Genomic DNA, 15,344 nt, shown 5'->3' on the forward strand with positions numbered 1-15,344 from the left:
AGCCCACCTTCTCCTCCACTCCATTGTTGTTGTTTTATTGAAGTATAGTTGATTTTCAACGTTGTGTTAGCACAGAAAAGTGATTCCGTTATATATCTATTCTTTTTCATATTCTTTTCTATTATGGTTTATTACAAGATGTTGACTATAGTTCCCTGTGCTATATACAGTTGGTCCCTGTTGTTTACCTATTTTATATACAGTAGTGTGTATATGTTAATCCTAAACTCCTAATTTATCCCTCCCCCTCTTTCCCCCTTGGTAACCGTAAGTTTGTTTTCTATGTCTGTGAGTCTGTTTCTATTTTGTAAATAAGTTCATTTGTATCATTTTTTTAGATTCCATATATAAGCAACATCATATGATATTTGTCTTTCTCTGTCTGACTTACTTCACTTAGTATGATCATCTCTATGTCCATCCATGTTGCTTCAAATGGCATTATTTCATTCTTCTTTATGGCTGAGTAGTATTTCTTTTTTTTCTTTTTTAAGAAAGCGTTCTATTTTTTTTTAATTAATTGATTTTTTTTTTTTTTGGCTGCGTTGGGTCTTCGTTGCTGTGCGCGGGCTTTCTCTAGTTGCGGCGAGTGGGGGCTGCTCTTCATTGCGGTGCACGGGCTTCTCATTGCTGTGGCTTCTCTTGTTGCGGAGCATGGGCTCTAGGCACGTGGGCTTCAGTAGTTGTGGCTCGCAGATTCAGTAGTTGTGGCTCGTGGGCTCTAGAGCGCAGGTTCAGTAGTTGTGGTGCATGGGCTTAGTTGTTCCGCAGCATGTGGGATCTTCCCGGACCAGGGCTCGAACCCGTGTCTCCTGCATTGGCAGGCGGATTCTTAACCACTGCGCCACCAGGGAAGTCCCCGAGTAGTATTCCATTGTATATATGTACAAACATCTTCTTTATCCATTCATCTGTCGGTGGACATTTAGGTTGTTCCCATGTCTCGGCTGTTGTAGATAGAGCTGCTCTGAACATTGGGGTGCATGTATCTTTTCGAATTAGAGTTTCCTCCGCAATCCGTCATTTTGAAAGACAGACTCACCGATTATTTGAGCTTTGGGATAAAACAAAGCAACGTTCTTGTAAGGGCCTGTAGTACTGAAGGTGCTGGAGAAGACGGGGTAGAGAACAGTCTCAGTGCACAAGCCCTTCCTGGCCATGGTCGTGGTGAGAGGTGACCTGAGAAAACACTGGTAGTGAAAACCATCCACAAGGTGATGGCATGGAGACTTTGCTGGAAAACCAGGCTGGTGAGCCAAGGATGGCGTAAGGCAGCACGTCCAGTGGAACTTTCTGTGAGGATGGAACGTCCTGTATCCATGGGCTCCACCACGGCAGCCACTAGCCACATGTGACTGCTGAGTACCTGACCAGTGTGACTGAGGAATTGAATTTTTCATTGTACTTAATTTCAGCTAATTTAAATTAAAACAGCCCCATGTATCTAGAGGCTACAGCACAGATATGGAGCTTTGCCATAAAAAAAAAAAATCACTTCTGTGTACACGACTTGCACGTAAAGACAGTGGCCTTGAGAGGTACAGAGAGTAGTACTATCCTTACAAATGAGGAAATCAAGGCTCAGAGCAATTAAATAACTTGCCCCAAATCACACAAGCCAGTAAATGGCAGAGCCCTTGCCCATCGAATCCAGGGCTTCCGCTCTCATCGTCTCCTGGTGGCAGACTCCATTCCTCTCGAGATGAGTGAGCATCCTTTAAACTTGATGGCTCTCACGCATGGCCGTCCCCCTGCACGGGTGACAACCCCACCCATCTCCATGTGCCTGTTCCGCGTGGTTTCCATGAGTGCGGCCCCTGCACTCTTGTGCTGTTGCCCCACTGCTGGGATTACAGCCTACACCTGCTCTGTGCTCCGTAGTCCCTGATGAGTGACTTCCCCGTCCCCAGGTATGCCCTCCACCAGCCGTGGAAAAGCCCGATTCTCTTCTGTTCTGCAAGAGAAGTAGGGCCAGTGGTCAAGACCAGCAAAGCCCAGGGACAGCTTAGTGGAAGCGTCAGCTGGTGCATCTTCATGACCCTTGAGTCCATCCGTGATGGCAGCTGTCACCAGTGTTCTTTTGGGGGAGGTGGTGATGAACTAGGTCCCACCTCTTGAGGTCTTGGGGCATTTCAGAAGTAGGGCTAAGATAGACAGTCACGTGGTGCAGGCATCTCCCAAGGCGTTACCACTGTACTCCATGTTTCCTAAGATTCTTTCTGTTACGATGTCAATAAAAAATACACAACATTAGTAATAACATCCTGGGGCAAAATGTAATACCATATGATATCATATATCAATCAATTTTCTTCCTTCTCTTTCTAAATCTGTATATGAAAAAGTTAATAAATCCTAGGAGGAAGAAGAACTTTTTTGTAGGAAAAGTGAAAAGCTTGGCAACTGAAAGATGCATTTTTCTGCCCTAACGACACTTGTCAAACGAGCTTGTAGCTCAGAGGGGAACGGTCTCAACTGCAAATTCCATTTTACGCAGTGATGGAAGCTCCCCCATGCCCCTACCTGCTGGAGGAGGAGCTATTGTAGAGTGATGGTGCTATCTGCGTGCGTGGACAGAGAGAGAGAACGTTTGAAAAGCCAGCGAGGCAGCAATTACATATTTAAGTGAGTGGCGTTTCTTTGGCTGCCAGCGCAGTGTATGGGTGTGTGGGGGCGCTCAGTGGGGCTGCCTTTGTCGGGGTGCTGATGGGATTGTCTTAGGCGGGCTTTCAAATCCGCACACGATCAGCTGCCTGTCTTCAGCGTTGGAGCAATGGCGTGTAGTTGGGGTACGATTCCATGGGAGCTTATGACTTTTTTCATAGAGTCATAGATTCATTCATCCAACTCAGGGGTACAGGTTCACATCTTAGACCAGCTAAAGTTATTCAGTCAAAGCAAACCCAGACCAGTGAGAGCTGGACCAGGCTGACCCCGCGGCACTGGTCAGGCAGGTTGAGTCCTTGTGTGGCCTTTTGACTGCCCAGTTTAACAGTGCATTGGAAACCGTGCCCCTCAGCTGGGACTTCTGAGGTTACTATTTTTGTAGATCATTTTTTTTTTTTTTAAAGACTTTTTGACGTGGACCATTTTTAAAGTCTTTATTGAATTTGTTACAATACTGCTTCTGTTTTATGTTGTGGTATTTTTGGCCCCGAGGCATGTGGGATCTTAGCTCCCCGACCAGGGATCGAACCCCCACCCCCTGCATTGGAAGACGAAGTCTTAACCACTGGACCGCCAGGGAAGTCCCTATTTAGATCCTATTTTATATTCGCTTTAAAGATAAACTCACCTTACCTTCTAGTACTGAGTGCCATAATTCAAGACCCTCCTTGGACTCCTATTGATGCCACGTTTTGGCCTCAGGCTTCTTCCAGATTTCCTAATAGGAACAGGGAGACGTCTGACCCCATACCTCTCCCCTTCTCCTGATGGAGCCCTGAATGTCTGCTCCTTGGGAAGGGACGAGCTGGAATCTGCGGAAACGCCAGTGTTCAGACTTGCCTGTGTGGCCATACGAAGCTACGTCATCTGAGATGGTCCTGTAACACCACCGCACGTCGTGGCTTTTGGAGAAATGTGTTATCCCAGGGAAGAGGCTGTCATCACCTCCAGGTGTGGGCTTAATGCAGTGCATATTAACAAACGCTAACTGACGTGGGGCTGTCTCGGGAATAGATACGAGTTCCGCGTGGGCCTATGCTTGGGTAACCCTGATGGGGGGGTGGGGGTTCTTCTATAATTATATTTAGTTTGTCTTTTTTATTAAATTGGATTGTGTGTTTAGCAGCCAAAACAAAAATCTCCAAATATCTATAATTGCAACATATAAAAATAGCCATTTAAGGATATAGTCAACATATCTACACACACACACACACACACGCGCACACAAAGATTGTACCAAGGCAGCGTTCCCAGCAGTGATGAACACTCCCAAACCCTCACCAGTGTGGGGTGTTTGGGTAGGGGGGTCTCACTGCTGGTCTCCACACGTTGTACATGGAATCAGTCTATTTTCAGGGAATAAAGTTGACATCATCAACTTGACTTTTACATCAACAACTTTATGACATCATCACCACCCTACTGGTTTTATTACTGAGATGGGGGAGCGTTCCCTTCATCAGCCATGGTGTTTGGGTCCGTCAGGTTCATAGGCACGCGGCTGTTGAAACGCTGTGCCCCCGTGGGTGGCAGGCGGAATCGAAGACGCCCACAGATTCCTGTCCCCGTGTAATGACCCCAGCTCTTCACTCAAACGCTGATCTAGGTGTTGCTGTGGAGGGAGTTTGATTTTGCGGGTATAATTATGGTCCTAAACCCGCTGATTTTAAAAAGGAGATGATCCCAGGTGGACCTGACCTAACGAGGTGAGCCTTTAAAAGGAACAGGGCTTTCCTTGGCAAAGAGACTGGAAGTACAGGAGGGTTTCAACCCAAGGGAGAGTCTCCACTGCCGGCTCTGAGGATGGAGGGGCCCCTGGGGGGAGAGGGCAGGGGCCTCTAGGAACTGAGATCCCCCCCGGCTCGTGCCAACAGGGGACGGGGCGCACACAGCCAGCGATGCTGATTGATTGCAGCCCCGAGGTACCCTGAGCAGAACCTTGCCCGCGCCCTGCAGAGCCAGGGTGCCAGCGGGTGTCGTATAAGCCACTAGGCTTGTGGTGACTCGTGACCCAGCAAAAAAGAAGCAGCAAGTGCACGATGTGTCTACATTTGAGTGTGGATATCTGTCCAGAAATATTGAATAAGTTGCGTGAGGACAGTTGTGTGTGTGAAGGTAGAAATCGTCCTTTAGACCGGATTTTAAATAACGTGTAGTTAGAAACAGAATTTCTGTTTCAGTTCTGCCTCGAGCCCCGCTGTGGCCTTGGAGGAGTCACCAGCGTCCTCGGGTGTCCCCCCGGTCACTGCTTTCCAGCCGGGCTGGTGGGCCTTCTTGAGCCCTCCCTCCTCTTCCGGGTGCCCTCCCCGCCTCCCCTCCACGCCTCCCTGGGAGCCCCTTCTCCGCGGCCCGCCCCCAAATGCTGGCGACCCAGGGGCCTGGCTCAGCCCCTGTCACCCACAGGCGCCGACTCTTCGCCTGTATCTGCCCGCCTGACCGTCTCCTCTTTCCACCTTCCTCTGTGCGTGGCTGCTGCCCGGACGGCCCTCAGCGCCTGAGACTCACCGCGATCCCGCCTGGGCCCACGCATCCCGCCTGCACCACCTCCCGCCTGGGCCATCGCTTCACGGCCTCCGTGTGTTCCTCCCTCGCCCACCCGCCCGGGGCCGACGGCTCCACAGCATCACGGGATCAGTGCCGAGGGCCACAGCACTTTAGGGGCCTGCGACGCTGTTTCTGTTTCTCTTAAAATCAGAAGGGACAAAATAATGAACTTGTAAGTTGCAGGAAGTGCTTCGACGTGTAATACTTCTCTTTATGCCAATGCAGTTGTAAAATATAATTTCAAATACTTTTTCACGGGGGAAGAGGCCCATGGGAGCAAAAGGGCCCCCGAAAGTCACAATGCAGTCCTGACGCGACGCTGTTTTGCGGAGTGACGACGTTTGTCCTGAAGGGGGCACGCGTCACCTTGCCCGTGGCCTGGCAAGTAGGGGAGGTCCTTCAAGACACGACCTCAGGGGATGTCTCGCAGCTCTGGGTCCTGGGAAGGGCTGTACGTCACTGCCAACTGGGAGCTGGTGCCTCGGCCCTCTTCTGCCCTGACGGGTGAGTCTGAGACAGGACGGTCCTCCCTTGCCTTCAGTTCCTGGCTGACATACATTGGTACATGTCTTGTGATGAGCAGAAGTGGCCAGTCCCTCGGGGCCGTGTGAGGGATCCACTGTCCCCTGGCCGGGCGCTCCAGTCCCCTTCCCAGCATTGTCCCGACAGGGACTGTGGCAGGTCCTCACCGCCCCTGCGTGCCACCCCTTCCCCACCCACCGACCCCGAGGACATCCACGCTTCCAAAGAGGGCGGGGGCGGGACGGGGGAGGACACGAGTCTGTGCAGCTGAGTCTGGTCTGGAAATCAGGGGGGTGATGTCTTGAAGGCATCTCATACCCGGGAGCCTGGAGAACCCACCTTCCAAAACACTGACTTTATTGCTGGAAAGGAGTTTATAAGGCTCTGGCTCACGCAGTGCCTCAGCTGGGAAAGCGGTTGGTGAGAAAGACGTGATTCTCTCCAGGGTATTATTAGATCCAGGAGAGAAGCGGTGTTCTCTGAATTTAGACTCCGACACCCTTTGCTGTTAGGACTGAAGCAGGGAAAGGTTATGCTTCTGGTGTCGGTCGCCCTGCGATGGCCACGCTTAGTCTTGCTGGCTCCAGGTCATCCTCTCATGAATCAAGGGCTACACGTTCATGGGGGCCGGGGCGTGGTCTTATGTGCCGCTTTGTTGGGGCATCTGAACTTGGCATCTGTGTGGTTCTGAACCGTCCTCTGACACTGGCATACACCCCCTGCAGTTGAAGCTCAGACCTCCCCAGGGGCCACCAGCTTCTCCTGGAGCCTCTCTGAGGCCACCCATTCAGTGTTTGGATGGCTCTGAGTGTTAGTAAGGGCTCTGATGCTTGCAGATCTGTTTTCTGTTTGTATGCATTCATCTTGGTTCTGCCTTAGAAAGATCTTAATCATCATTCCATGACACAGCTCTCTAGCCAAAGACAAGTTCTTGGAGTCCTCTGTGCTCCTCTGTGGTTCTTTGTCACGGCAGCCCTAGCAAACTAATATGCCGACCACCACCCTTCTCTTTACGCCTTGGCAAGTGTGGTGTCCCGGAGATGCAGTGTCATGATGTGACCAGGGAAGGATGAGATACTCACCACCCCGGTTTTTAATGCGGGTCAAGATCACTTAGGCCGGTCATGGTATCTGAGGCCTGCAGTTGGCCATCTCCAAGGGTTTAGTGTTTGTTTGTTTTCCAGAAGTATTCTTGCTAAGTCACGTTTCTTGCATCCTGTACTAGATGCAGTTAAGTTTTTGAACTTGGTTGCAGGATTTTGCATTTAATCCTATGAAATGTTGCCTGCCTTGGGCAGAGTATGCCACGGTCTGCCCGTCTCTCAGGGGGACTTTGGAAGCCACATGGGGTGTCATCAGTGTTGGCCTGAGAGTTTCCAGCAGCAAACCTTCCATTCCCTGGTGAGAATCCTGGGTGCGTGTAGCCGGACGATTGCCTTTCGAGGGACACATGGGACAAAACTAACTGTCCCCAGGTAGGTTTGGGGACACAGTGCCCAGCGTGGCTGTGCCAGCAGTTCAGGCAGGATAGCCGGGAGGGGCTGTGAGTCAGAGCTGGCCTTGGTGCAGAACCCACGGTGGGCCCCGCAGGACCGGCCTTTGCTGAAGGAGAGCAGGCGGGTTCTGAGGAGATGTCCTTGCTCGGTCGCAACCTCACGTGACACGTGGCCAAGACGATTGGCTTCTCTGTGTCAGTGCTTTACTCTCTATCAGAGAGGTTCCTCCTGGGAATGAGGTGGTGAAGGCATAAAGACCCCAAAATGAAGTGTTGGGGTCCTGCTGCGTGATCCCACCATTGCCTGCCAGGCTGCGGGCAAGTCGGTCCTCCCCGGGGACGTCTCAGGTGAGTATTCAGGACAGAATTAGCCCTCGAGGTTGAGCTGCTTTTAGAGAAAGACCTACACCGCCTGCTGTCCGTCTGCCTCAGGAACCTCAGACACTGTGTTCTGTGAGTGACGGTCCGCAGTCGTTTGCCCGAGGGCGGTACCGTGGACCTGCCAGTCCTCCCTGTGTCCGCCCGCGGTTGTGCTCAGCCTGCAAGGACGGGCCTGCCCTCAGCAGTTCTGTGCCTCGGAGGACAGTCAGGGTGAGCCCTGTCGCCCATCAGCTGCCAGGCGTGGTCCCTGAGCCGTGTGACGGGCACACTGAGCCCGTCTGTGAACCGCTGTCCCTTACTTCTGTGAACCGCTGTGAACCGCTGCCAGCAAAGGCACCCGGAACATTCCATGAGAAGAACTGTTCTCCCTAAAGGAGGACAGTGGTTAATACCCGTATGATAATTCTGCGTGGCTCAGTCAGCCATAGGGAGGACCACACACTCCTTGACTCCGTTCCCACTTCCTGCACCCACCTCTTAGATGATATGATGCTCCTGGAGGGCGTTCACGGACAGAATTTTAAATTATTGTGTACTAATTCCAGCACATCCTTGCTGGTCCTGGGACGTCAGGTGAGTTTTAAATCCCCGATCCTGTCCCCTCCTCTGCAGTATGAAGTCAATATTACCCCTTCTACCCACATGGTGATTACAGTAAAGAATAAGGGGGTAATTGTGGATGTGCTTTGTGAATTAAAAAGCTGTATTCAAACGGAAAGTGCACGGATATGTTTATCGCTTACAGGTGAAGTAGCCTTTACTTCTGTTTACTGTGAACATGACTCCTGTGCTTCAGAATGGGAGGTTGTGTTTGCTTTTGATCTCAGCTGCCAGATTCATTACTTGTAACAGTTTGACCTTTTCCTTCTTTACCTTGACATTTCTAAATTGCACAGTCTGGGGCTGAGGCACCAGGCTGATGGGCAGCCTTGGGAGTGACTGGTGGCCTCTGTGGGCCACGGAGATGCTGGGATCGGTGGGGACTGTGGAACCGGAAGCCCGAGGAGGGGTGGCTTTCCCACACACCTGGCCCGGAGACGGAAGCCTGTGCTTCCAGAATGGTTGGGCCCCTGCCCGACCCTGCTGTGAGCTCACTGACCCTTGTGTGTTTCTGATGCAGATTTATGTCCACCTGAAGGAAGGCGGGGGCCCTGACGGGCTGGACGCGCTGAAGAACAAGCCGCAGCTGCACAGCGTGGTGGCCAGGAGCCTGTGCCGGACCGCGGCCGGGAAGAACTACATCATCTTCACCGGGCCCAGCATCACCAGCCTGACCCTGTTTGAGGAGTTTGAAAAGCAAGGTTTGGCAAGTGGGGAGCGAGTCTGAGCACGGTCCCCCGCCCCCGAGAAGTGGTGGGCAAAGCTGGGGATGCAGGCGTGTGGCGGGTAGCACAGAGCGCAGGATGCCGGGCGGGGAGGCCCTCCCCCAGGGCGACAGGTCATGCCAGCTTGCCGGCTGCCTGCACCCTGCTGGGCACCGGAGGTCTGGAGGGAGACCAGACTCGTGGTCTGGGGGACAGGTCCGTTCAGGTCTTCTGGGCACATCTCTTTGTGTCCTTTGTGGTAAGGCCATGGCCATCCGAGGAGTCTTCCTAGTGTTTTAGTCCATTCGGGCTGCTATAACAAAGTACCACAGACTGGGTGGTTTATAGACCACCCTATAAATCCTTTTTATAGTTCCTGTAAATAGGAATTCATTGCTTACAGCTCTGGAGGCTGGATGTCCAAGGTCGGGGTGCCAGTGCGGTCGGCTGAGGGCCCTCTTCCAGGTTGCAGACTTCTCCCTATGTCTTCACATGGTGGAAGGGACTAGGGAGCTCTGTAGGGCCTCTTTTACAAGGGCACTAATCCCATTCATGAGGGCTCCACCCTCATGACCTAAGCACCTCCCAAAGGCCCACCTCCAAATACCATCACACTTCAGGCATTAGGTTTTCAACATAGGAATTTGGGGTGCGGGGGACACAAATGTTAAATCCGCAGCACCAAGGCACAGCTCCTACTAAGACTCTTAGGAAGTCTGAACTCCCCACCCGGGTCTGTAATGTAGCCCCTTCCAGCTGGGCAGAGAATTGTGTGCATTAATAGCGACAGCAGTACAATGGGCCTCAGAAAGGTGTTAGTTCCCCTCAGTGCTAAGATGCCTGGTTCGTTTGTTGCAAAGATTGGGCAAGCCTTCCAGGGCTCTGGCAGAAATGCGGCTATAGAGACAGACCTGGGCCGAGTCAGGAAGCCCCATGGCAGGTTGTATCTGCCTTCACTTCATCCTACATCTGGGATTTATATCCAGTCCACTTGGGAGAAACGCAGAAAGCCCCCACTCAGCTACTCCAGATGCTGGAATTGCAGACCTGTTGCTTAGCAACAGATCTGATGTCTGGCCTTAAAACCAAACCTCCTCTGGACTTCCCTGCTGGTCCAGTGGTAAAGAATCCGCCTTCCAATGCAGGGGATGTGGGTTCAGTCCCTGGCTGGTCGGGGAACTAAGATCCCACCTGCTGGAGGGCAACTAAGCCCGTGCACAACTACTGAGCCCACACGCCTCAACTAGAGAGCCCACGTGCTGCAACTAGAGAGAAGCCTGCGTGCCACAACTAAGACCCGACGCAGCCAAAAAAAAAAAAAAAAAAGCAAACCCTCTCAAGTAACAGGGAGCCCACAGCTTCCAACCTGTGGCCTCAGCCTGGACCCTGTGCTCTTGCCGGCCTGGGCTGCGTCTTACTCATCTGTAAGGCTGGTCCCAGCAGGGCTCAGGGTTTAATTGTTGAGAGAATTCCATGTGGAAAGGTCAGACTATGTGAAGAGGGGCCGTGGAGTCAAGTTGGAGAAAACTGGCCCTGACGCACGTTAACCCAGCACAATGGGTGCCCGTGTCAGAGCGTGGGGTGAGAGCCAGGGCTGCCGTGCCCGCTGGCCTGTTCGTGCGGGTCCCAGGGTGAGTGCCACGTGCATGGCCCCCGGGGTTCCCAGAACTTCCCCCCACAGCGTCTGTGTGCCCTGCAGGCCCGCTCCCTGCCCCACACCGTGGGTGTCCCTGTCTCCTGGACCAAGAGCCGCATGACGTAGTCAGGACTCGCTTGTAGCATGTGGGCTGGTGGGGTGCTGAGTGAGGACGCCAGAGGCTTCCCTGAGAGCTGGGCTGCTGGCCTGGGCCCTCCCCGCACGGGGAATTAGCGGAGGATGGAGGAGAATCTTCCAGTGGGAAGAAAATAATTAGACATGGAATTTGAAGTTTTTCGAGAGCAGACAAAGATTTCTTCGCCTGTTTGTTAGAAGCATCTGAGGCTGTGAGCCCTCCCACACGACCTCCTGGGCTTCCCCTGTGATGACTGACACGCGGGGAGGTTGTCTCCACGTCGCTCACGGATGGCTGCCCCCCACCCGCAGGGACTCGGACTGCCTCGTCTGGCCTGGTGCCCCCAGGGGCGTCTAACGGGCAGGGCGGCCGGGGTTGAAGACAGGAGTCCCAGCTGAGTCTGGCTGTCCCTCCTGGGCGCACAGAGACTGCTCTGTAAAATAACAGCCAGGAACGATATTCATGCAAGAATGGCTGTTTTCATAAATAAACTTGTGTGTTGCCGGATTCTCTTCTTCCCCTGTTAGGAGAACACAACTGCTCTTTGGGTGGTTGGGTTCACCGAGCCCGATGGGCGATTTAAAACATTATCCTCATTCGTCTAATCCTCTGCCCTGTTTTGAAGACAGGTTCTTAAATCTCAAGGCCAGCGGAGTCTGGGTGGTTGGATCTGTAGAGATGGGAGCCGCAGGGAGCCCTCTTCTTTCTGGCAGCAAGACTGGGCCTGTCCCCCCCACCTCCACGGGTGTTATTCCTCACCCACTGCTGCTTTGGGGGGCGGCAAGGAGGACAGGAAGTCATCAGCCATCCTTCCAGCATTGGGGGGGATGCAGTGGTGAGGAGAGCATGGGCCTGGAACATGTGCCCATAGTGTCAGTGAGCCCGGAGGGGCGGACTGCTCCCGGGTCTTCAGTCAAAGTGCCCCATCACATCACCCCCCGGGTGTGGGAAGGGGCGGGCTTCCCCACGGCTTCCTGGGCAGTGGGGGGAGCCTGGGACCACGAGCAGGGAGGGCTGGGAAAGACCTCGAGTCCCTGTGGAATTTAGAGAAGCCTCCTTGTTCCTGCTGGTCTCTGCCTGCAGGGCCTCCTGCCCCGTGGAACGTGCTGGGCGTCGGGGCCCCTCAGGAAGCTCCGCCACCCAGGGGCCCTGCGCGTACAGCACAGGCAGGACCCCGTGTAGCGCGTGTCCTGTGATGACTCCCTGCCTCCTCTGCCTTTCACTTGGCTGCATGCGGCCAGGGCTGCCCGGGTGCCCGGCGAGTCTTGGGTGGGGGGGGGGTGACTGGCTGGGTCAGGATTAGACGGCAGACAGACCTGTGCTAACGATGCCCGTCTCTGCCCGCCCAGCCGGGAGCCTGCAGTGCCGGTGCATCGCATGTGCTCAGAAGTTTCTAGAAGCAGGTGGGAGGTTGGGTCCTCGGGCTCAGCCCTGTGCTGGCAGGTAGCCAGCCCTCTGGCCGCGAGAGTGGCCGTTGTTACTGCCGACGCCCTGCTTGCGTTAGCTCTTCCCTGTGATCTTAGTACGTACGGAAGTTGGGGGGGGCAGCACATCTGGGATGAAAGCCCCCACTTCACCATCTCTTCTAGAGGGGCCCCCTGAGGGCCGAGCCCGGGGGGTCGGGGGGAGCCGCCCTGAGGCCGTGCGGTCCGTGTCCCCGCAGGGATCTACTGCTGTGGGCTGCTCAGCTCCAGGAAGAGTGACTGCACCGGCCTGCCGCCCTCCATGCTGAGCAGCCCGGCCTTGCCGCCCGCCCGGGGCCAGCACAGCATCCGGATGAAGGGGAGCATGTCCCTCATCTGCTGGTACAACAAGGGGCACTTCCGCTTCCTGACCAACGCCTACTCGCCCGTGCAGCAAGGTGGGCACGCGGTGGGCGCCGGGGCAGGGGTGTGGGTGGGCTCTGGCATCGGGTGGCCCCTGCCCCTCTTCGGCTCTGGGCCACAGGGTGACGGCTGCTGCCCTTCGCGGGGCGGCAAGCGCTTCCCGGGCCCGCAGGCTGTCCGCTGCCTGGGGCTTGCCAGCCGTCAGCAGAAGCCGTGAGGCTGGCATTTGCAGGTCCCCCAGGTCGTACGCGGTGTGATTAATAGGCTCCGTTTGAACGGTATTTACATGATCATCATCTAGGATTCTGTGAAAAATCTGTTCTGATGGGAGGGGAGGAAAGAAAGTCAACCATTCTTATCTTTAAAATGTCTTCCTTAGAAGTTAATCGCTAGCGTTGGGTTTTTGGGGGGTTCAGTTTGTATCGTCATTGATTTTCCTTGGGATTTAAAATCCATTGCTAACAAGGGGATTCATTTAGCAAGGAGCCTCTATTTAAGGTAACCTACAGCTGAAACACGATTAAACAACAGAAAAGGAAATTGCAGTGACAAAGGGACCCTTTACAAAAATATTTATCGTTGCGTAGTGTATTTGAAAAGTCCCTTGTGTTCCTTTACATTAAGACATCTTTCCTCGTCTCTATTAAAGGAACACTGCCAAGGAGCTCAGGGGTGTGCAATGTGTGTGTGTGTGTTTGCGTGTGCGTGGTATGTGTGTATGTATGTGGTATGTGGGTGTGTATTTAGTGCCTCTTGTTCATTTATTCCCATCCTTCACCCCACGCACGCACCTAAGTTGTGTTACATTTCAGTGGAGATTGCAATCGAAGGACTCAAGCACGTGGGTGTCGTTACCCCACTTATGTGTAGGGGGTGGAGAAAGCCGCCCCCCCCCTCGAGTGCTATGTCAAGGGCACTTAGAGGAGAGGTTTGGAATTGACCTTGTCAGCTGAAGGCCAGTTTGAATTGGACTTCTGCTGTCTTGCGGTTGGGGCCTTGGGGCCAGAGTGTCTCTAGGAACAGGTGTGGGTGTAGGGCATGGGAGCTGCTTCCCACCAAGTTACGTTAAGTGATAGCCTCTGAAACGATGTCCCGAAGCAAGGACTTCGCACTTGTCTGAGCTGGGTGAAATGAGGTAGCAGAGAAAAGACCGCATCTGGGGAGGTTAGGGAGAAGCCTGCAATAGGATTGAAGATGACACACCTGAAAACCCTGATATCAAGGACTGGGACCCTTAAATCAGGCACCAAGGGGAGGAGGCAGGGGGCTGTTGAGGGAAGATGAGAAAATTGGGAGGGGTGATTTTTAAATACGCCGAAACTAGTGTTTGTGTTCAATTCCGTGATAGTTTTCTAAAGTACGTACTCTATTATACATCATGCAGTCCCCAACCCTAGTCGCCCTTGAAAATCCCATGGAGTGTGTCCACAGCCTGGCCACAGACTGACCCCCACCACCAGGCCCCTGGGCACCCCCAGGGCCTATGGACACCGGGAGCCCGGCGGGTGAGAGGAGACCCTGGGTGCGGCCAAGGGGGCTCGCAGAGCAGAGGCCGTGTGGCCAGCACGCTCCCCACTGGCAATCCTTCTCCTGGTCCACATCCTAGGGCCTCGTTTCTTAATGAAGGGAGGTAGTTTTCCTTTCGGTGTACTTCAAAGACATGATTTTTAAAAACCACCTCGTATTCCATCCTTAGATGTATCATAATTTCTTTATCTTGGCCCCTATGAATAATCCTTTTTTCGTAATATGAATAATGATGTAGTGAAGATCTTCATATATAAATCTTCAGGTACATCTTTGATCACTTCCTTTGATCACTTTGATCCTTTGATCACTTCCAAGATAAATCTAAAAGTTGAACGGCTGGGCCAAAGGGTCTGAACGTTTTTAAGGCTCTTGATGGTGTGTTGCCAAAAGGCTGTACTTATTGCCGTTGCCGTGGGTTACAGGGGGACCGAGATTCCTCCTGCTTTATCAACACTATTTTTTTCTTTTCTAGATTTGTCAATATGATGGCTGAAAATGCTACAAAATTTTAAATATGAATCGCCGTGACTGTTGGTGGGGTTGAACATCTTTTCCTGTGTTCTTAGCTAATTTTCAATGATTTCTTCATGTTCTTGTCAATTTTTCATTTGAAGTATTTGTCTTACGAAATTGAAAGCAGATTTTATGCCTATAGCAGATAGTTTTCTTTGTTTTCCTTTTGCTTTTATTCATGGCCAGTAATTCTAACATAAAAAGGGTTTTTCACTTCCGCATAGGCACAGCTGTCGATCATGTTATTTGCTCTCATGCTTTAATGCCCCTGCTCTGTCCCAAGGCCAGGTGGGTATAGTTCACTTGGTTGTTTTATAGGGTGATTTTGTGCACTTTGCAGTCATCCGCTTGGAATTTATTTTGGTCGTGGCACCAGTTGGGCTGCTACTATTTTTTTTTTCGTTAAGTGGCAAAGGTTGGTTGACCAAGCAGCCCCACCTCTGTACCTGAACCATTTATCAAATAATTCTTTTTTTCTCTACTTATTTTAAATGTCACCCAGATGACAGAGTCTCCTATATTCTAAAGACTGCTTCTCAGCTTTATACCGTCGTCTACTGTGACCATATTTGGTCTTCTAGAAGATGAGCAGAATTTCGAATTTTAGAAAACATGTAACTAGTTATGAACAGTTTAGGGATTGATTGATTATTCTTTACTCCAGATTCTAAGGGAAAATGAGCCCTCTTTCAGAGACTGTGAGCGTATGTGGGCTTTTTAAGTTACATGCTGTCATTCATCCAGGGACATATCCCCATCGAGAACCGCATCCTTTTGCGTTTCTTCT

General features: G+C 52.4%; 1 protein-coding gene across 1 annotated transcript in view; it reads left to right on the forward strand.

Annotated features, from left to right (window-relative positions):
- PGBD5 (piggyBac transposable element derived 5) overlaps positions 1–15,344 on the forward strand; it is an 86,065-nt gene that overhangs the window by 66,697 nt on the left and 4,024 nt on the right. Inside the window, exons 4-5 of the mRNA XM_061198762.1 lie at positions 8,733–8,913; positions 12,352–12,549. Of these exons, the coding sequence (XP_061054745.1) occupies positions 8,733–8,913; positions 12,352–12,549 (379 nt within the window). The remainder of the gene's footprint in view (positions 1–8,732; positions 8,914–12,351; positions 12,550–15,344) is intronic.

The sequence above is a fragment of the Eubalaena glacialis genome, chromosome 1, assembly GCF_028564815.1.
Source record: "Eubalaena glacialis isolate mEubGla1 chromosome 1, mEubGla1.1.hap2.+ XY, whole genome shotgun sequence".
Lineage (NCBI taxonomy): Eukaryota > Metazoa > Chordata > Mammalia > Artiodactyla > Balaenidae > Eubalaena > Eubalaena glacialis.